This window comes from Megascapheus bottae, chromosome 4 (genome assembly GCF_031878675.1).
Source record: "Megascapheus bottae isolate mThoBot1 chromosome 4, mThoBot2.hap1, whole genome shotgun sequence".
Lineage (NCBI taxonomy): Eukaryota > Metazoa > Chordata > Mammalia > Rodentia > Geomyidae > Megascapheus > Megascapheus bottae.
The window spans coordinates 78,295,153-78,317,634 of record NC_143512.1 but is presented as its reverse complement, the minus strand read 5'-3'; the positions used below and the strand labels follow the sequence as shown (position 1 = coordinate 78,317,634).

General features: G+C 40.4%; 1 protein-coding gene across 2 annotated transcripts in view; it reads right to left on the bottom strand.

Moving 5' to 3' along the window:
- The window catches only part of Dnah5 (dynein axonemal heavy chain 5), a 192,320-nt gene that overhangs the window by 131,042 nt on the left and 38,796 nt on the right, over positions 1 to 22,482 (bottom strand). The window contains exons 17-29 of one of the 2 annotated variants that reach the window (XM_090332123.1): positions 22,200 to 22,345; positions 17,647 to 17,812; positions 16,755 to 16,991; positions 14,062 to 14,252; positions 13,889 to 13,976; positions 11,602 to 11,735; positions 6,856 to 7,057; positions 6,072 to 6,307; positions 4,725 to 4,943; positions 3,588 to 3,650; positions 3,081 to 3,319; positions 2,033 to 2,273; positions 288 to 487 (exon numbers count right to left, since the gene is read on the bottom strand). In XM_090332123.1, coding sequence (XP_090188249.1) covers positions 288 to 487; positions 2,033 to 2,273; positions 3,081 to 3,319; positions 3,588 to 3,650; positions 4,725 to 4,943; positions 6,072 to 6,307; positions 6,856 to 7,057; positions 11,602 to 11,735; positions 13,889 to 13,976; positions 14,062 to 14,252; positions 16,755 to 16,991; positions 17,647 to 17,812; positions 22,200 to 22,345 — 2,362 coding nt within the window. The remainder of the gene's footprint in view (positions 1 to 287; positions 488 to 2,032; positions 2,274 to 3,080; positions 3,320 to 3,587; positions 3,651 to 4,724; positions 4,944 to 6,071; positions 6,308 to 6,855; positions 7,058 to 11,601; positions 11,736 to 13,888; positions 13,977 to 14,061; positions 14,253 to 16,754; positions 16,992 to 17,646; positions 17,813 to 22,199; positions 22,346 to 22,482) is intronic. The other variant, XM_090332124.1, reaches the window with a different exon arrangement.

Below are 22,482 nucleotides of genomic sequence, written 5' to 3'. Positions count from 1 at the left end.
GCCGGCTGTGCGGCAAGGCCTGTTAGTAGCAACGCTGAAACATTCAGTGAAACCCAAATGGCAGGTTATATGCAGCACCACTGTGCCCAACTGCCAGCCTCAAAGACATCCCGTCCCCAAGCAGAGGACGGTGACATGCAACCAGAGTGAAGTGGGCTGTGCCCACGGTTAAAGGCCAAGCAAGTGCTTCCAACACTGAATAAGTAGTATGAATTGAGTACTGATTCCCCTTGAAATATTTACTATGGCTCTCAAACATGAGGGGCAAAGATAGCTGGCTTTGTCACCTGTTGCTCAGGAGAGAGCCCAGCAGCATCAAGCTGTCCTCCATGTGCGCGATGATTTCCGAGGCGCTGTCTCCTCGCAGGAGGAGTTCTCCACGAGTTTTAAAGCTGCCGAATGTGAAGGTTTTGTTGTCCCATTCATTGACCACTTGCTTCAGCTTCTGTTCAATGTCCCTCTCCTTCACCGCACTGATGCAGATGTCCTGTTTTACCCCATGAGAGCGGCATTAAGACTCTAGGTTTGGTAGAGATCCTGTCATCACTATTTACTCCATAGACTTCTCAAACACGTGTGTTTCCTGATGCCAAGCACAGTGTCATAAAGAGTGTAGATGCTAGGAAAGATACATGACCACCTAGATCCTTCATGTATACAATTCTCCACCCATCTGTGTCAGAAGATGACAGAGAAGATGCAATCACCTTCTCAATCTTGAACTTTAATTATTCAAAAAGTCCCTGCTCCCCTCAGGACGTTTAAAGTCAATGAATGTAGCACGGGAGAGAGAAAGCAGGGGAAGCCTGATTTCTCCTCGTCCATTTGCTCACTCTGCCAGTCTCCTCTGGAGCTTCCTCTTTCTCTTCATCATTGGTCCAGCCCTGTCTTGGCCCTCCTTGCTTCTCACACTGAGTTCATCCTAGCACATGCATTCAGCGCCTTTCCAATTGCCTGACAAGGTCCATATTCATCCAGCTATTGCACCTCCTTAGATGTTTAAACCTGTAAAATACTCAATGCCTGCCCAAAATCACGACTATGATCTTGGCAACTTGCCATCCAACCTGATGCTCACACACTACCACTTGGGTGTGTATAAAAACGTGTGCTCATCTATCCAGACCCCTCAATAAGAAATTTACAGTTCATTCTTTTCCCCTCCCTGTGCTTTCCATGTTCCTTCCATCAACAAAGTCTGCCTAAGTTTCACTTCCTGAACATTCCTTAGATCTGTTCTTTCCTCTCCAGCTTCATTCATTCATTCATTCATTCATTCCCCTCTACCAACAAACCAATATCTCTCGCATAGACTACTCATGACCTCTCTGTGATTTCTCTTCATTCTCCTCTTGTGTCCTTCCAGTTCTTCCCATACATTCCTACCAGTGTGATTTTTACACAATGCAAACCTAAATGTGTCTTCACTTATGAACAAAAGCAACTCCCTTGATAGGCTAACCAATGTTTGAGATGAAAACTGATATCACGTTCTAAGAGTCCTGCACTTCCCTGCCTCCCCCCTCCCTCCTCTACAGTCCCTCCACACACCAACTCACATGGAATACCTCACACGTGGCATTCCCCCCATCTGAAATGCTCTTTGCACTTTCAAAGTCCCTCATCATCCTCATGCCACATAGCCATATTCCCTTATATATGCACCCCAGCTTCCCCTGCCTGTCCACCCCAAAAGTCCCTGCCTGACACATGCTCAGATAGGACAAATCCTGTTATCACAGACAACTTTTCCTTCAATGCTATTTGCTACCAGCTCAAAACTATACTTTCATATGTAATAATTAATTATACTAATCATTCAGTGAGAAATGAATGCACACATGTATCTTTTTGTCCCCAGAACAGCACATATCCCTAGCGAGCATTCAATCAACTTGCTGAAGAATGAATGACAGCCAGGGCAAGTCTTCAACTGCCAAGCAGGGTTTGCTCCATAATAAAGGAATGCTATAGAATCAGTCTCCTGAGACCACAGCCAATCTCCCACCAGGCCACACTCCATCCACTCTACCTCTATCTCCTCTTTGTATTTCAGAAGAGGTGCCTCCATGATGTTTCTTAGTTTACAGGTTTCGTTCCCCACATCCAGATGGTGACCAGTGAGAGCCGCTATGCGCTCCCAGTGCCTCTCCATCATGGCCTCACTGGCCATGTACTCCAGCAGAGGGCAGCACTCACTGAAATCATCAATGGTCTTCTTCAGGTCCAGAAAAGCCTGCCAATCCTTCAGTGCCCGGGGCAGCTTGCGACACCTGTGAAGAGGAACCAACCAAGGACACCCTTATAGAAGTCCAGATATCTCCTCGGGTCTAAGATGGTCTGCTGGCAAGAACAGTCTTTTCAAACACCTGCCTTATTATGAACTCTGATGTCTTAGAGACTATCTGTTAATATGACATCCCAGTGTATGTTACGGGAGATTGCTCCTCCAAGACAGGAGAGAGGTATTCAGTCCCTCACAACAATTACCCAAGTAGTAGGCAGGCACTCCACCACTTGATTCATGTTCCCAGCCCTCCGAGCATTATTGTGAAGGATGGAGGTGCCTTTTCATTTATTTCAACCCTATAGACACATTTTGAGACCTTACCAAGACAAAGCACACTGTGAGGCCCACTGTTAGTTAATAAACACACAATTTCTCATTTTCCTTAGATCCCGATCATCAGACAATGTTGGAAAATCACAAGGCTTAAAATGTTTTAGTACTTTTGTAAAAATTATAAGGTTATTACTTTTACTTTGCGAAATTGTCTAACATAAACTTCAAATGTCTGATAGATGTGATACAAATCAAAGTCAACAGAAAAGAGCATGACAAGATTGGACCAGTTTAAATGACATGTTCTTGTCTCCTCACAGCACACACTCAAAGGGAAAAGAAACAAAGTACTATATGATGTCAACAAACAACCATGTGGCAAATAGTGCTTTCCAAACAAATGCTTTCCAAAGACATGCCTAAAATCTGAGATAAAAAGAATTTGGCAGCCTTTGGAAAGATAAAGCATTGAAAAAAAATCCCATAACTCTGATGTGCTAAATGTTATGCTTCTTACCTGTCCTGGAATTCTAAGAGTTCATTGTTGATTTTTTCGATATTCACGTCTGACCACAGAATATCTTGATAACCATTTACAGTTTCTATGACATTGTTGTACAAATTGTATATTTTCTGTAGAAGACTTAGCTGTTTCTTTATCTCAAGAAGCTGAGGATACTGAGTAACCGGCAAACCAAAAAGCTCTTCTCCACCAGTGTAGGTGATGTATTTACGGTAAATGTTATCAAACTGATTCTAATAAAAAACACCAGAGCAATTAATACATAAACACATAGAAGAAAAACACCCACAAATAAACAAGTAAGCATGAACTCTCCTCACATGTAAATAAGAAATGAGTGTAACTAATTCATAGATACTACTTCTAATGGTAACCATACTGAATCACAATTTTTGCAATGTAAGTATATCTCACATCTTACATTTTTTATGTCTTGTTATTAAATCAGGGGTATTTAAAACACAACTAAGAGGCTCATTGTTTAGAAACAGAAATGGTTACCTGAAACATGGTTAGTCTATCACTGGCTTCCTGGGGTTTCAGGCTGCTAACCATTGGGCCATTCTGAAACAAAGATTTAGATAAATAAACTTGAAGCAAAACAAAGTATAAATTTCAGTAACTTACAGAATTTACATATCAAAGTTAGCATTAACGTGTCACATAAATAATCAAATGTATGTTCACTTACAAAAGGATTGAGCTGTTTTGCTTTGCCATATGTTTCTAGTTTAATAATGTCAATGAATACTACAGCCCCCATAACTTAAGAAATCTTGAATATTTAAAATATTATCTACCTCTTCTGTGAGACCAGAAGAGTCTATATATTTTCGATTTTTCTGGAGGAAGTACATATTGTTAATATTGAAAAATAGTAACCCTATTAGTTCATAAATTACAACAGTCTAAAACCTGTTTATAAAGTTAGCCACAATCACAACAAGGTTTTCTTATAATATCTTAAATGCATGGTTTCTGCATCCCTGCATCCATGAAGTGATTATACAGACTGAATCTCCTAGCTTTATTCCTTGTGTGGTTTCATATGCTACTAATTGAGAGTTTTATTTCACATAGTTGAAGGTATTTGACTGAGTGACCACTCGATAAAAGAACCCCCTCCTCCAGTGTTATATGATTGGCTGGAAGTAGAGCTGGTCATATGACACACTCCCCTGGAAGATTTTACATTAAAGCCCACACAAATGGTTCAGTGTGGAGACCAGGGCCATCTGTTTCACTCATCACTTAGGCATGAAGGACAGTGCCTGACACACAGCAGGCAACTGTACCCTTGTACAATCAAGGAATGCTACGGGAGAAAGCAAAACGAATTGCATTTGAATAATGTTTGGCTACACGTATTTGAAAAGCTACCTAACAACTTCAGTAAGAAACCAGTGAAACAGCGCGAACAGCCTGCTTACACTCGCCATTTTATGTTGAAATTATTCATGATAATCTATAAAAGAAGAGATTATGAAATGGAGATGCTTTTGCTGAATGAAAATAAAATAAAATTCCCATGCCTACAGATTTCTGCAGGATTTTGACACAGCATTCTAAACAGTTATATTCAGTGGGTCCTGTTCACATTTCCCTGAACACACACATGGAGAAAGCCAAGTGTCATACCAAGTCATAGTTCACGTAAAACTGGTGACAGTCTTTTAAGAAGACCTCCACAGTGCTGATCAGCTGCTTCCTGAAACCAGGCTGCAGGGAGACTAACTCATTCTGGACTTCACCGGCCCGGGCCAGCAGCTTCTCCCAAGCGTAGCGCAGGGCGTCGACTTTATCCATCTCTTCCTTTGCTACCAGAAGTCCATGTTTGTTAAGTAGAGCATACGACTCCTACACCAAGAGGGAAAACTTATTTTTTGCAAGTCAGACACCTATACCCACGCAAGGTGTTGATGGCCTGAGGATGGAATGAGACACCACCCCAGCAATGTCACCCCGAGCAACACTGGCTTTCCAACTACAAGCGCTTGAATGGGTGAAGGAGCCGCTCAGCTCGGGTTTCCTCATCTCTGGATCTCTGTGAGTAGTTGAAAAATTATAAGTTCAGCATGCACTTTCAAAATTATGACACATGACAGAAGATACTTGTACTTGTGCCCCCAAATGGTATCCTGCTTTCTCCATGGGAAGTGGGGTATGGTGAAGATAGGATGAGGTGGGGCATCTAAGGACTTTGAGGCTCTTCGCACCCCTTCAAGGTCCTGTTCAACTGCTACCAAGAGTACTGAGTCCTGGAGCTTGAACAATTCAGGGCCTGTGTGCTATCCCTGAGCCTCTTTGTGCTCAAGTCTAACACTTTACTACTTGAGCCACAATGCCACTTTTGGCTTTTTCTAACTAGTTTATTGGAAATACATCTTATAGACTTTCCTGCCTAGGCTGGCTTCAAACCATGATCCTCAGATCTCATCCTCCTGAGTAGCTAGGGTTACAGGTGTGAGCCACCCACACCTAGTGAGAATACTGATATGGAGGATCACAATGTCTCTTTCCAGGAAAACTGTCTCCTTCCGAATGGACCCTTCTTATGTTGAGAGCATGGCACCCCTGCAATAGGTTACAAAGGGAACTCTCCCTGCCTCAAAATGGGACTGATTTGTGTGGTACAAGTCCTGCTGTGGAGTCCCCCACAGAATCAAGGTGAAGTTAGTCTGCAACTGAGGACACATCCTCACTCTGCATTCTCCTCCCCATCTTGTCCTGTTTATGTGACTCTGCTGTGAGCACCCATTAATAATTCATTTGTCCAGACGCCTTCATCTTAGGGACTTGAACTGGCCTGGAAGGAGAGGCTGGCCCTGAAAGGCAGCCTATAAAGGCTCAGCATCATTATTACTGGATGTTTTGTTCTTGAGTATCCAATTATGATTCCAGCACAGTTCTGGTCAGTATTTCAGCAAAGGACATCCAACGTGCAGAACTATTCCTTCCCATAATGAACAAAGGATGCTGGTTTACCTCAATAGGCCCCACTTGAAAGTCGACATGAATTTGTTGTTCCCTGATGTCTTTCAGTGAAGCCATTGCAATCCGTATATCATCTAGGTCCTTGATTGGACGATTCAGTTTCTTATTGAACTCTTCAACAAGTGCAAATATGGTTTCCATCTCACCCCTGTACTTTTGGTTACAGTGGCGACCGACGACCATTGTCCAAGCTCTTGTCTCAGCAGTAAGGGCAAATTTCAAGTCAGCTATAAAAAAAAATCTCCAGTTCAACTTGAAAACCGGAACCAGTATGAAAAAGATATAATGTTGCTGTTCACTCCAAATGAATACATTTCCACTTACACTCCTCTAAACCGTGAAATATAAACAAGAAAAAAAGAATCTTATTTTCCTAATCATTACATACAAATTCATTTTCTGAAGCTATTTTATACAATTAAAATTCACTTTAGAAGTGCTGAAAAATACATTTCAAGATTCTCAGAGTTGAGCCTCAAATATTTATTGTTACTTAATAATCCAAGAGTGAATTTTAATTGTAAACACAACAGATTCATCCCCTTTCTCTAAAGCTTTTATTTTCAAGGTTTGGCAGCAAAGTCTCCAAAACAGTGCAGAATAAATAATTATACAGAAGGGAATAAAAACAACTCTACAAATTGGTCTTAGAGCTTGAGGCTCATAAAAGAGGAGTCAGTCTTTAAGGCAGCTAGTACTCTCTGGAGTACTGATCTAGGAAAAAGAGACATAATTATGCCACTGAATTTATATGCCTTAAAGACAAGGAACCAACCTGTGTACAAAGCAATGGCACCCACGCAGATACACTCTGGCTCAGCATTAATCTCCTGCTCCAGATTTTGGAAATAAAGAATCTGGGACTCAAATTCAGAAAGCAATGGGTTTTGCATGATAAATGTTCTGATGGTTTCTTCTTTCTCCTTTTGCCAAACATGATTATAGCGTTTGAAGTGATCCATGGAAGCGATAACTTCCTAGAGTACAGATAACAACAGATTTGTGGAGTAGGGCAAGACTCTGAAATGATATCACATTACAAGGAAAGCTTTCCCACAGCAGGTGTTGACATGGAGTTGTTGACAAGTCCATTAGTGGACATGGTTAATGATTAGCTGGGAATGATGAAGAATTGGGTTATATGTAATGGTGTGGGCAGAAACTCAGGGACAGAAACCATATCACAATCCTGTCCCTTGCCAAAATGGAGACAACAGTGTTTAGAAACTGGAAGAAAATGTCCTTAAGAGTCCTTATGGACAAAGCCCTTTGGATTAGAGCTAGACTCAGGTCAAAAACTGCAGCTTAAGATCCTACCATCAATCAACACGACTGAAGTATTGTTTCCTTTTTCCTACTCACATGCTCTCCAAGATTCTCCACTGACTGAGCACACTGGAAACTTCCATTGGGACCTATGGATGTGTTGTCTAGGGACTTACATACAGAGGGAGAAAGGTTGAGATGAGATCTGGAAGGGGAGGGGCCCACAAAACCAAATTCCATTGGGAGATTGCATGAAATCCCACAAAAATGTATAAATCCCTGCTTGGCATCAGTTGGCGTAGATACTCAGAAACTGAGATTTGAGACTCAAGTTCCAATGCTAGCCCAGACAAATCTCAGAGACTCTGATTTCCAATTAGCCAGCAAAAAGCCAGAAGTGGAAATGTGACTTAAATGGTAGAACACCAATTCTGAGACAAAAAAAAGAAAGCCACATGAGAATCCAAGGCTCCAAGTTCAAGCCACACTGACATGTTTTAAAGTATAAATATTTTTCATAAATAAAATTGGGTTCTTGGCCCGGAGTTTGGCCTAGTGGTAGAGTGCTTGCCTAGCACTCAGCTTTGAATCCTCAGTACCACATACACAGAAAAGCCAGAAGGGTGCTATGGCTCAAGTGGTAGAGTGAGAATCTTGAGGAAGCCCAAGGACCGTGCTCAGGCTCTGAGTTCAAGCCCCAGGACTGGCAAAAAATAAATCGGGTTCTCCATAATAATACATCTTCTCAGCTTTATTTTCCAAACTTTCCTTTAAAATGCTTTAAGTATTAAAAGTAATTTTCACGTCCAACGTCCTGCTCACAGGGTATTTCGCAGTAGTATCATTATGGTTCCATGACTGTTGATGAGTGGCATGTACATTTTAACAGCTCTGTTTTAATAAACAGTCGTTTGCTGCCAAGACTGCTTGAGTGGATGAAAGGACCCCCGCCCTGGTGAGCAGGGGAGGCTGGTAGAGTGGAGGCCTTAGGTGGAGCGCTGCTCCTCCAAGTGTTTTTTCACCCAACTCCCAGTAGCAAGCTATGGGAAAGCAGAGCCCTGCTGGATCAGTCTGGTCACCTTTTATTGTATGCTTTCTGCATGCTTTTCTCTATATATTTTAACTAGGTTTCTAGACCTTCAGTAGCTGGCTTCTCCTGAGCTTCTTTCATTTTCACGGTAGTTCTATGAAGATAACATTGTTAAATGTGGGTACTTCGTATGATTACTTCTGCTCTATTCTACTTATTACAAGACAATCCTTTTTTTTTTTCCAAAAAATGCCTGTTATTTAATAGTAACTATGCAGCATCACAAACCATAAAAATTTTCAACTTTATGTTTAGTGCATTGCATTACAAATTAAAATATTTTCTTTTTTTCTTGTTGTTTGTCATGGGGCTTGAACTCAGGGCACCTGGGAACTGTCCCTGAACTTTGCCACTCAAAGCTAGTACCCTATCACTTTGGGCCCTGGCTCCATTTCTGGGTTTCTGGTGGATAATTAGAATTAAGAGTTTCACGGATATTCCTGTCTGAGCTGGCTTTGAACTGTGATCCTCAGATCTCAGCCTCTTATGAGTAGCTAGGATTTCAGACATGAGCCAGTAGTGAACAATTGCCCAACTAAAAATAATTTTCTTTCAAATGATTACTAACTCTTGTTGGGACACCATTCTTTTTTCAGTTAGTTCCTTGGATTGATGTAGTAGAAAGTCATATTATTTACAAATAATCTTTTCAAATGTCTCCCCATTCCTAATGTTCATGCTTCTTTGGAATCAGGTGTTTCTAATCTAGTTATATAATTACTTCAGACTTTTAATTCAGTTATTACTTTAGAGTTTCTACATGAGAAAAATATTTAAAAACTGACAAAAGAGAAAATTTAATGTTTGATACAACAGAGTATTACACAGTTGTACAAATTATTCCAAATTGCACAAGTGTTTTAAGTGCATTGCATCAATATCCATCAAATCCAAGAAAGGCTCAATGTAGCTCCCCAGGTGTAGCTAAAATATTTGTCACAGCCTTAGGTTTAATAGGTGCTGGGATTTTTCCATGCATGGAAATGCAGAGAAGTAAACCTTCCATTGCTTATTTCACACAGGATTCTTGGCCTAGGCTGACGTATCCACCCTAACCCAAATCCACTACAACCTCACTGAGACAGTTATCTATATATAATAACCTGGAGAAGTAGATTATCAAAGATCACTGAGTATCTATAGAAGTTTCAGAACTCTGAGCTCTTTTATCATCCAGGAGCTTAAAATATGAAGAATACATCATCTCTTCACTACGTAAGTTTTACTCTCATTTTATCAGAAAGTATCTCTGCCTTTAGCAGACTGGAACTTGTTAGCATAAGCTAAAACTTAAAGAAGAAAATTATGTGCAGGCACCAGTAGTTCACACCTGTAATCCTAACTACTGGGGAGGCTGAAAACTAAGGAAGCCAGATGGGGCAGGAAATTCCATGAGACTTTTATCTCCAACTAACCACCAAAAAGCTGGAAATAATGTAGTGTGAGTGGTAAAATGCTAGTTTTGGAGGGTGGGGTGGGGGTGGGGGGAGCTCAGGATAGCATCCAAACCCTGAGTTCAAGGATCAGGAACAGTGCAAAATATGAAAAGTTATATGAACTATATATTCTGAAACTGCTTAAGTTACTGTCATTACTAAGGTTATTTTGGTTAGTCTGGTTCATCATTTTAAGCCAGGCAGTGTTATGGTTAATTATGAACCAATCTATGCACTAAACATACACTGGATTTTTATTGTGATCCAATCCTCTTTAACAGGAGGATAGGGAAGAGATCACAGGCTGTCCTGAGGCTGAGACAGAATCTCTCAAGAGGGCCTCCTGCTATGCAGAGCTGGCCACATCTAGTACTGTGACAAAAGTCCACATCATTTGCCCAGAAACAATCCTACTGGACTATAAATCTGAAGGAAAAAAATCAAGTTATTCTAAGTGACACTCCTTGGTACTATTTTGAAGAAAAATGAAATCTGTACACTTCCTCATATGAGATAAAAGAATTACTGCAGAAAATGATACAACACAGGCAAGTATTTTGTTGCCAACAGTACGGTTATTCCAGCTCCTTTTCATACCTAGATTTTCATAATCACATCTGGTTATATTCAGGAATATTAATAGATCTTACCACCAACTTATATTTTTATATTCTGTATGATTACTGACCTACTTGAAAACAATCTCTGAATACTTATTAAATACTCTACTTAGCTTTATCATTCAGTTTAGCTCCTATAAGGCAGATACTATGTCATTATATGCTGAATTACATAAACATTGTCCCGAGGCCAAAGTGAAATATAAGTATCTTTCATGTAGCAAGAAAAGAAAATTAAATGTGCATACATGTAAAGACATCGGTTCCCTCAGGAGCACATTAAAACTAAATAGAATTTCCTCATATGCTTACGAAAATGGTAGATTTTTAGAATGCTTTCAAACAAATCTAGCTCTTAAAAAAATCTTACTGACTGCAAGAACAAGTTTGCTGAAACTAAAAGCAAAACTGAGGGAAAACAAAACTCACACTGACAGAAAAACTAACCTGAATTTACATCCATATCTAGAATGTTTGTTTTCCACAGTAACAAAATTTTACTACCTTATTTCATAAGGAAAAATATACAAATTTCTATTTGATGTGTCTGACCACATAGACATAAAAACTGAACTGTAAGCTCATTCTAGATGACTTTTTGAGGAAGAATTGTAAAATCAGTCTGACTTGTGAGTTAGAATTTAACAGATTTTTTTTTGCCAGTCCTGGGCTTGAGCTCAGGGACTGAGCACTATCCTTGGATTTTTTCTCAAGGCTAGAGCTCTACCACTTGAGCCTCAGCATCACTTCCAGCTTTTTTCTATGTATGTGGTACCTAGGAATCGAACCCGGGTCTTCATGCATGCTAGGCAAGCACTCTACCACTAGGCCAAACTCCAGGCCAGCACTTAACAGATTTTGTTAAGTTAGACTCATTCATATTAAGAGAAGCTCTAAGACGTTACACAGAACACAGTAGGAAATAGCATAATGACTCTGTCCAGTGATTCCTACAGCGGACAGTCTCCAGTGCATGTTTGTTGAATACAGACAAGATGTCTTGCACAGCTTGCTTACAGCACTAGGGAGAGTGAGGCCTGCAGACTGAGCAAGTTCACACAAGTGCCTGCTGATAAGGGAAGCAACTGGACAAACAGCGCTTCACCTACCTTTTTGGTGGAGTGGATGATGGTGCTAAGCACAGAAACTAACTTTACAATCTCTTTGTTATCAGAAACATTCTTATAGTAGTTCTTGGTTTGCACGGGAATGGGCAAATTTACAGATGCTATTTCCAAAGCATCTAAGCAAAAGAAAGAGAGAGAAAAGTTCACATTAACTGTATATGGAAAGTATATTGTAAAGATTCAATTTCAGCTATGGCAAAGTAAGGATGGAGAAAATATTCTTCTTTATAAAAGCACTGGTGACAGCTCACGCCTGTCATCCTAAGGGGGTGAGGTCTCAGGATCTCGATTCAAAGCCAACCCAGGCACTAAAGTCTATGAGACTCTTATCTTCAACTAACCACCAGAAAACCAGAAGCAGCACTGTGGCTCAAGAGGTAGGGTGGTAGCCTTGAGGTGAAGAGCTCAGGGACAGCACCCAGGCCCAGAGTTCAAGTCCCATGACCAAAAACAGCAAAAAATAGTAGAAAAATGAACAATGTCAACATTTACTAACTGGATTAACCACACTGCTCCAGAGTGGAAGTTTCCTGTGCTGTAATGCTCCAGCCCCATTGTGTCCTCCTAGGTTTGACCCCTCTTGGAGTCTCACCACTTCTGTAGCCACCGAACCCAGCAGCCCAGCAGTTCTCTGGGAAGCAAGGCTGAGTTTGGAGCTGCTCAGGGAGAAGGGGGTCTCTAGGAATTGTCATCTTCCAGCAAGCTCTCTAGAAGTTACAGTGAAGATATCTTTAACTGCCCTGATGAAGAACTTCACTGAAAGACACAGACAGACAGACAGACAGACAGACAGACAGACAGACAGACAGACAGACAGAGATGAAGGGGAAGGGGAAGGAAAAGGGAAAGAGAAAGGGAGAGAGGAGGGAAGTCACGTGCCAAAATAAGAAAATAAAAATATGCCATCATCAACAGTGATACAGCTTCACAGCTACTGAGGGAATGGTACTCGTGAGAGCAGTACACATTAGCCATCCTGGAGAATGAGAGAACCAGAGAAGACATTGGCAGCCCTGACCTTCTGGGGCTCTGGAAGTGCATGGATATGCTGAGAAACCCCACAGTGCCTGGTCTTTCACTTGGGGCTGGATCAAGAATATCTATTCCATGTCAAGAAACACTCAACCCAGATGAACACGGGCTCTTTCAACCAGGAAACAGAAATCCTTCTTCTTGCTGTCCTAGTATCTTTTTTGTCAGTCATGGGACTTGAACTCTGGACCTAGGCACTGTCCCTGAGCTCTTCCGTTCAAGGCTACCACTCTACCACTTGAGTCACAGTGCCACTTCCAGGTTTCTGGTGGTTAATTGGAGATAAGAGTCTCATAGACTTTTGTGCCCAGGCTGGCTTTGAACGGAGATCCTCGGATCTCAACCTCCTGAGTAGCTATGATTACAGGGGTGAGCTACCAGCACCCAGCTTGTCCTAGAGTCTTTGCTGGTCCTGGAACTTGAACTCAGGGCCTTGGTGCTGTCCATTCTAATGCTGATGCACTAAACACTTAAGCCACAGCTCCATTTCTGGATTTTTAGTAATCAAATGGAAATAAGAATCTCACAGTCTTTCCAGCCCAAGCTGGATTCTAACTGTGATCCTCAGATCTCAGATCCACAGTAGCTAGCTAGGTTAACAGGCATAGGCCACCCAGTACCAGTCTCATGTTCAGATTGTACCAAAATCACAGATGCATCTGCTGTGATGAGCACCTTAAATGCAGAGAGGATGACGGTAGCAAATCTCAAGCTATGCACACCTGGATACTTGACAAGTTTAACACTGGCTCATAACTTAGTGTTTCAATCCCAATTGATTTGAGAATTACACAAGAAAAAAATAGAGAAGTACATTTAAGCTCTATAAATGTTGCTTTACGAAGTCCATTTAAAAGAAAGTGATGTGCCTACGATTATACAAAATAATGTTTATCAAAATGAACTCCAAGGAATGGAAACAAGGGGTTTTCTTTTCTTTGTTACTGTTTTTGTTTCCTTTATCTTTTATCTTGTATATAAGTTTACCCATTTGAGGAAGCTGGGGGGGAGGGGGTCAGAGAGTGAGCAAAGACAACAGTGGCACTCAGGAGACACTATGTGGAAATGAACTACATACAACTTGTAGAACGGATTGGAGGGAAAAATTGAGAGCAAGGAAAGGGTTGGCACTGTTCAAAAAGAAATGTATTCATCACCTGATTTATGTACATCAGTGTTACAACAACAATAGTATATTTTTAATAAAATGAATAAAGACAACTAAAAAAATATATACCTTGAAATTCATTTTCTCCCATATCAGTCTCAGAATCACTGTCTTCATGATTCTGCAAAGCAGCCATTTTCCTTTCATTCATCTTTTTCTGCAACACAAAAGGGTATTTTTCAGCCTCACCTTATCCATAAGCGAAACAGCCAATGAATGAAAGGTTTCCGTCAGCCCCCTACCTGGGACAGCAGCTCACTACTCCACTGTCTGACCCCCTTAGGAACGCTGACCACGCACTCTACAGCCTTGTTCAGTGTCTGCTGAATGTCCTCCAGGGCAGGGGCCATGGACACATTGGGAATGGCCAGCGTGACGTTGGCCCGGAAAATGGGGAGATGATTCAGCTTCATCTTGGTTGCACTGTCACTGTCTGAGTTAACATGAAATGGGAGAATAAGAATTTACCATTTAAAATGAGACATACTTCATTTCTAACCCAAAATATCAATAAATAAAGTATCTAGTAGAACACATAATAGGTATCTAATCAGGCAAATATTTATTGAATGAGTGAATAAATGAAAACTATTGGAGGCTGTGATTTTACTCAATAAATGCCATTTCAATGAATTCCATGTCATTTTCTAAGTACAATTTATTGATATATACTCTATAAAGGAACCCTACAACGTAATTCAACAAATAAACATATCATAAAAGCTTTAGACATTGTATGTAGATATATAAGTATATAATATAGATTCATGTGTACAAATGTGTGAATATACTTCTATTATGGAAATCACTTTATATGGGTAAAAATGCATGTAATATATGAAGTTAGGAAGCAACCATGATTTGATACTTAGCATCACATTTTGTAAGTTCTATTAATTCCCCTGGATCTATCCTCCATTCTCAAGTAAAATGAAATTTTAAAGCCATGAGATCATGTTTTCTCTCTTATTTGGAATATATGTGTTTATATAGGTAAACACATACATTTGTGCACATGGTGTGTGACTGTAATTGTGGGACTGTGGGAAGGTGGGAAGGGAAAGGAAAAGAGAATGGTGGTGGAGAATAATATCAAATTACATCTACATACGAAGGTGGTGTAAGGAAACTCACTGAGAGCCATTGAATAAAGGGTGTCACGAGAGAATGGGGGAAGATCAACAGAGGAGGTTAATCTGACTTATATATGTGCATTGTGAAATAACATGGTGAAATCCCTTTGTACAATTAATATACACTAAAAAAAAAGAGTGAGAGAAATGTGAAATAGGTTCTGTTGAGGAGAGGTACCAGCAGGATGAGAAGGGCAAACAAAAAGGGTGAATTTGGTCAAATTACATTGCACACACATGTAAGAACAGAAGAACAAAAGTCTTCTAGAAAGCTCACGCCTGTCATCCTAGCCACTCAAGAGGCTGAGATCTGAGAATCAAGGTTCAAAGCCAGCTCAGGCACTAAAGACAATGAGACTCATATCTCCAGTTAATTACTAGAAAACCAGAAGCGGCACTGTGGCTCAAGGGGTAGGGCAGTAGCCTTGAGCTGAAGAGCCCAAGGACAACGCCCAGTCCAAGAATTCAAGCCCCAATGACTAACAAAAGAAAAAAAAGAATAGAAGAACAAATGCTGTTGACATTGTTTCCAAAATGAGAAAAAAAATGGGATAAAAAAGAATGATAGAGAGGGTAGATTTGATCAGGGAACTTTATATGCAAATACACAATATAATTTCTCTTACAAATAATATGTGCTAATTTGAAAACTCATGCCACCAAACAGAATATTCTTTCAAAATTCTCAGGTTTACCCATCTATTTTTATTTAACTATTATAAAGATTTCATTAAGTTTCAGTATTCAAAATAAAAGCTTTAATACCCTATTATTTTTCAGTTTTAATTACTTTTTTGCTCTTTTTAATTTAAATTTTAATTTCAGAATGTGCCTGTATTTTTTTTGGGGGGGAGGTCAGTCATGGTACTTGAACTCTGGGCCTGAGCCTACATTTCATGATCTTTGAAGCACACTTGGGAAGTGCCAACCTCCTGGAAAGTATGAGGCATTAAGACTGAAGAAGACAGCTGAAATGTCACCAAAATAGCAAATTAAGTGCTGCTTTGCAAAATGTGACAGAGATAAGACTCTTCCCACTTAATCAGATAGAGTAGTAACCTAGTAATGGAGCAATGACAGAATCTCTCTGTATCCCCTTTCTGGTGGTACTGGAGTTTGAACTCAGGCCGTCAAACGTAGTGGGCAGGCACTCTCCCACTTCGGTCGCCCCTCCAAAAGGAGGCATTCGTTTTACATATTTGTATCTTACTGCAAAAGACTAAAAACGTAAAAATGATGTAGAGTTTGTGTTGTGTATGTGCGTGTAGGCCTCTGTGTGTGTGTGTGTGTGTGTGTGTGTGTGTGTGTGTGTGTGTGTGTGTGTGTTACATAATTTCACTGAGGATTAAAGCCAGGGACTCTTGCATGCTAGACACTCACACTTACCAACTCAGCCTATTTGAATTGTTATTGTATTTTTTTTTATTTTTTTGGAGGAGATTTTTGGGGTTGGGTTGTTGTTGTTGTTGTCATTGTTTTGTGAGATAGATTGGTCTCAATCTCACAATCCTCCTACCTCTGCCTCAACTGTCAACATGTTAACTTAACGTGTCCATGTTCCAGTTTTCTGTGTTTTCTACATGAGCAATGAGAGCATCGACTTTGTAGAATTGTTGTGTGATGACTGAAGTTCATGTTTAGGCTTAACAAGGAAGCAATGAGTTTTCAATTATTTAAATTTAACAGCAATGCTCGCATGCACGCGTGCACGTGCACACAGGCGCGCACACACACACACACACACACACACACACACACCTGTACCTACTCAGAATAAAAGGCAGTGGATACACAATCATTACCCCTGAAGTTAATTGAATGGGACGCATGAATGCGCTTTCGCATGGCCTCTAGTGTGTTCCTTGTAACCTTCAGAAGTGCATCCACGTTTTGATGGTTGAAATGAGATAGCAGCTCGCAGGCTTCTTCCTCTAACACCTCAGTTTCTTTCTTCGTTCGTGTGATTACTGCTGGGACTGGGCCAGTCCCAGTATTGAGGGAGGATGCCAAGGCATCAGAATTTCCTTCTTCTCTTTTTGCTGTTACTAGGTAAGAGTCAGAGAAAGAGAGAAGATAGTTTTGTATCATGAGAAAGAAAATTAAGATACATTATGTTTAATGTCACACGTCTTAGAAAACAAAGTCACTGAAGAACAGAAAAGGAAGTCTGAACACCAAATGGAATGATCAAGTTCTCTCCTCATCAATGGAAGAAAATAACCAATGAAAGACGTACAAACTATCAGTAAAAAGCAACCCTGGGCTCCGGGAGCCTGAGGCCTGGAACTCTGTCTCCCATCAACATCCCTCACACCCTTCAACTGGTCTGGTACTTCTTGGCATTCACACCCACCTAGCAAATGGTATTTTCTAATCTACATATACTTCAAGGAAAATTACAGTCCATAATCCATCCTACCTATTAATGATAAAATGCCTACACCAACACAAGCCAAACAGGAAAGAGGGCCAATGCTCACAACCTATATAGAGACAGATTCTAACACCAAAAAATGTAAATAACAATTTAACATCGTTACATATGCTCCTTATCATAATTTCACATTCATTTATATCATAAGAGAATTGGACAGTGTTTATAGAGGTGTGAAATCCACTGATGTTAGAAAATTACATTTTATAGTTTTAGTAAATATCCTAGAAAAACCTGGCCTTCGTACCCTCAGGTCTTACCTGAAGTTTCATTCTTTGAATCAGCATTAGTGTGACTGCATGCTTTATCACTTTCTTCTTTCTCCACACCCTCCACATCCAGCAACATGTTTATCAGCTCATTGACAGCTTCCTCCACTAACGAGCTTTTAAAATGCAGTATCTGAGCACCATTCACACAAAGGTCCTAAAAAACAAAACAAAACAAAATAAAAGATGAGACCGGGGTCATACTTGCTTCTTTGGGTCTTCAGTACCCAGAAGGAGCCATGGCAACACCACAGTGAACTCCAGCTAAGGTTTTAGTGCCCCCTGGTATCCAGGAGCAGGGTGGATGGACAAATAAACCACACTTCTCCAGCAAGGAAGGAAAAGTGGTCAGTAGCCTCTCTGCCCATGAGATTTCCTTCCTATATCATAAATCTGCCTTTCTTCCCCTCCATCTTTGCTAACAAGCCACACTCACCTCCTAGTTAACTTCAGCTATATTCCCTTCCCCTCCAGTGAGATTTTGCATTTCTCAGAAAGGAAATTGAATAACTATAAACTAATATAATTTGGGGCACTGTGATGGATTCTGTAGTTGGTTAGATAGGCAGGTATATGCAGAGAGATGGGTGATATACACAGACAGAATCAGTTATTCACATCCAGATGAAAAATAAGGCTAAGAAAATACACTTCATTGGTGAGTTAGTCTTGAGACTCTAAATTGTTCTTGAAGCGCTCACATCAAACATCAGCTCGTGGGTCTGTGACCTCCTCATGCCACAGAGTCAAGAGGATCCCCTGTCCACTTTCTCAAGCAGCTCATGGCAATAAAGATGCTAAGAATTCATGGCCCAAACTCAACCAAGCCTCTAATGCTACTGTGGTCCTGGGGCACTTTCCTCTACCAGCTCTGCAAAAGTTGTGACCTGCAGTCTCCCTAGTTGCTCTCAGTGAAGAGCCTTGATTTCTACAGCACAAAGCAAATGGAGCCATGATGTGTAGCCTTCATCCAAACCGCCAGCCCCAGGCCTTGTCCAGAAGACAAATCAGCCTTGGTCATGATCATCTTTTCCAGTGGATGATGAGGTGGGTAACATGGCAGGAATTACAAAACACTGCTCGGTTCTAACTCTCAATATTAATGGATTTAGCCCTCCAATTAAACAACATAGACTGACTAGTTGGATCAAAAAGCAAGACCCATCCATCTGCTGTCCTCAAGAGACGCATCATACTGACAAAAGCAAACATATCGTGACAGTGAAAGGCTGAATAAAACCTACTAAGCAAGTGGCCCCCACAAACAGGGCCATAATAGCAACTAATTTCAGAAAAAATAGGCTTCAAATTAAAGTTAGTGAGGAGAAACATCAAAGAAGGACAGTACATACTAATAAAGATATCTTTACCGCAGGAGAATATAACAACTCAAAATAGCTATACCCCAAACGCCAGAGACCAACTTCATCAAATGAATACTATTTAACCTAAAACCACACATAGATCCAAACACATTGACTGTTGATGACTTTACACATCACTGTTGCATCTGGATAGATCAACAGGAAAACCTCAGACACACTGACCAACTAGACTTAACAGACATCTACAGACTATTTCACCAGAAGCATAAGAATATACGTTCTTCTCAATAACTTCTGGAATATTCTCCAAAATAGATCTTATTTGAGGTCATAAAACAAATATGTACAAATTCAGAAATACTGAAATCATTCCCTACATTCTATCACCACAATGAAATAAAATTAGAGCTCATTGTATATATATTTATTTGTTTATTTGAATTAGGTAACCATGTTCAAGAAGTAATGTACTCAGTACCTTATAAATGTAACTGTAATCCCTCTACATCACCCTGATAATAAATAAAATTGAAAAAAACCTGAAAGAAAAAAAAGAAAATTCTCTGACTCATGGAGACTAAACAATACATTGTCGAATTACCACTAGATCACTGAAAATTCAAATGTTTATAGAATGTAACAAAAATGAACACACAAAGAAGCAGCTCCTCTGAGACACAGCAAAGATTAACTCAGAGGAAAACTTATAGCTCTAAGTGCCTACATCAACAAATTCTTGCTTCAGTGATATACCTTAAGCTCCTTGACAAAGAGGAACAAGCAAAACCCAAACCAGAAATGAAAGCAAATAACTAAGTGATGGTTCATCTACTCATTTAAATATTCTGAATCATCATGAAAATAATGCTAAGGAAAGCCATATAGCAATATAAAAATATCCATGAAAAAATATTAACTAAGGGGGGAAAAAAACTGCTATTTCAAGCCAGTCATGTACATTATAGGAAACAGGGAATTTCAGAACTCATTGCCTTAGATCCAGTTATACTTCCATTATTTTAATTTTGCAATGGAAAAAAATGTTAATTTTTCTGTTTTTAAAATATTCTAAAGCCTACCTTGAAATTTTGAAAAGTGAAATGTTGAACAATGGAGCCAAGAGATTTCTTAGACATACAGATAATTTTAAAAATAAACAGAAATAGACCAGGCACCAATGGCTGATACCTATAATGATAACTACTCAAAAGGCTGAGATCTGAGAAGCACTGCTCCAAGGTAGTCCCGGGAGAAAAGTTCCTATGAGACTCTTGTCTCCAATTAACCACTCAAAACAACACAAAACAAACAGAAGTAGAATTGCGACTCAAAATGGTAGAGCACTAGCCTTGCAAAAGAGCTCAGGGACAGCACCCAGGCCTTGAGTTTAACTGACCAAAAAGTAAATAGACAGACAGAGATAGATAAATAGACAGACAGACAGACAGACACAGAAATATCATATGGAGTGTCAGGTCTACACTGTTACTGATGTGATGAGAAGAAGCAAACAGACTTTTCTAAAAGATAGATACAATATTTCACCTGTTTAATAACAACCTAAGGGGAACCAAAGGTCATCATCATACAGAAAGACAGAAACTGAAACTGAAAGCCTTAGAAAGGATTTTACCCCTTAGTTTGGCCATGGACTATGCAAGGAAGCTCAGACTGGGAAAGTTTCCCCCAGCTGCCTTGCTGAGGGCAGTTTCCTGTGCCTGGACTCTTGGTCATATGATGCAGTTTGTCGTGAGTACCGGCTTTGTTTGTGCATGTATGAGATTGTTCACGCTCAGGGAATGTGCCTACAAAGTCAGACCCAACTAAAAACTTCAGGCCTCGGCAGAAACTATACATGCTTTTATTGCTAGGAAGAATGAGCTCTTCATTAAGTCTTTGGGGAGAAAGAACACATGAGAATGACTGAACAGGGATTCTCCAGACTGCACCTGTCCCTTGCATGAGAATGACTGAACAGGGATTCTCCAGACTGCACCTGTCCCTTGTCCCAGAGACAACAGTGAAACTGGACACTGAATGCCACAAGTCTCCTGGCAAGGCTTCACAGACAGCACATCAAGGCCACCATCGCAGATCTCAGACCATCAGAACAGCCACAGCCACATTGTACATGAGGCAAATGTGATGGCCCCAAAGGGCAGAGCTCTACTTCCAGGACCTGTCCTAGCACAAGAGAAAAGAGGTTCCACTTGCAGATACGTGTGTGAAAGTTAAATGGAACTTTTCTGTGAGGTTCTATTTGAATCTATTCAAATACAATAAAGCTTTATGTCCAGTCTTTACCCTCAGTAGGTTGAACAGATGCCTTGACTTTCCCAAGTACCTCAGAGATGACTCCAAAACTCTACCACAAAACACCATCTGGGGACAGTGCTGTACAGAAATACTTAAAGAAGGAATCGAATCCAAGAGTTGTTCAAAACAACTCTTTTATCAGTTAACCCCAGCTCACTTCCCACCCTGCAGCAAAACAGCTCTACTCTATAAAATCTGGAAAAATAAGACATGTGTTCCTTTCCTACTGATCTAAAAGAAAGAGATTTGTTAACTATATCTAAGTAGCTGTTGAGATATATCTCTATTTTCAAATTATTATCAGAAGGTTCTGCATTTGGATTACATCTATCATACAGTGATCAAAGTACAAGTGATAAAACTAATGTATGCTTCCCCAAATGTACTTTATAGAAAAGCAAATTACAAAAAAAATGAATAATTTAGCCAGATCCTGATAGCTCACGTCTGTAACCCTAGCTACTCAGGAAGCTGAGATCTGAAGATCACAGTTCAAAGCCAGCCCAGGGGGGAAAGTCTATGAGACTCTGATCTCCAACTAATCACCAAAAAACTGGAAGTTGAGCTGTGGCTCAAAGTGACAGAGCACTAGCCTTGAGCAAATGAAAGGCTCAGGGACAGTGCCCAGGCTGTCAGTTCAAGTCAAAACAAAAGCAAGGGCCAGCAGTGTGACCTAGTGGTAGAGTACTTGTCCAGTATGCATAAGGCCCTAGGTTTGATTCCCTGGTACCACATACACAGAAAAAGCCAGAAATGGTGCTGTGGCTCAAGTGGAAGAGCACTAGCCTTGAGAAAGTCCACAGACAGTGCCAGGCCCTGCATTCAAGCTCCAGGACTGGCAAAAAAAACAAAAGCAAATAATAATCTTCACAAGGTAATAACAAGCGTCCATAGTGGAATGACCTTCGTTCTCTGGAGGAACTCCTCGCAGGTGAGGGGCTGCTCCAGAGGAAGCTCACAAAGCGGGGTGCAGCTCATCTCCTCTAGAACAGCAGTGATGCGGAACTCAATCAGATCATTGACCCGGTCAAGCAGCAGCTCTAGGTCCCCTTCAGAAAAAAAAAAAAAAATTAATGGAATGAAGTGAGCATAAGCAAACACATCATTACCTCAAGACTAACTCTTCTCAGATTTCTTACATCCCTGCGCCCATCCGCTGTTACACACTTGTTTGTCATGGCGTACC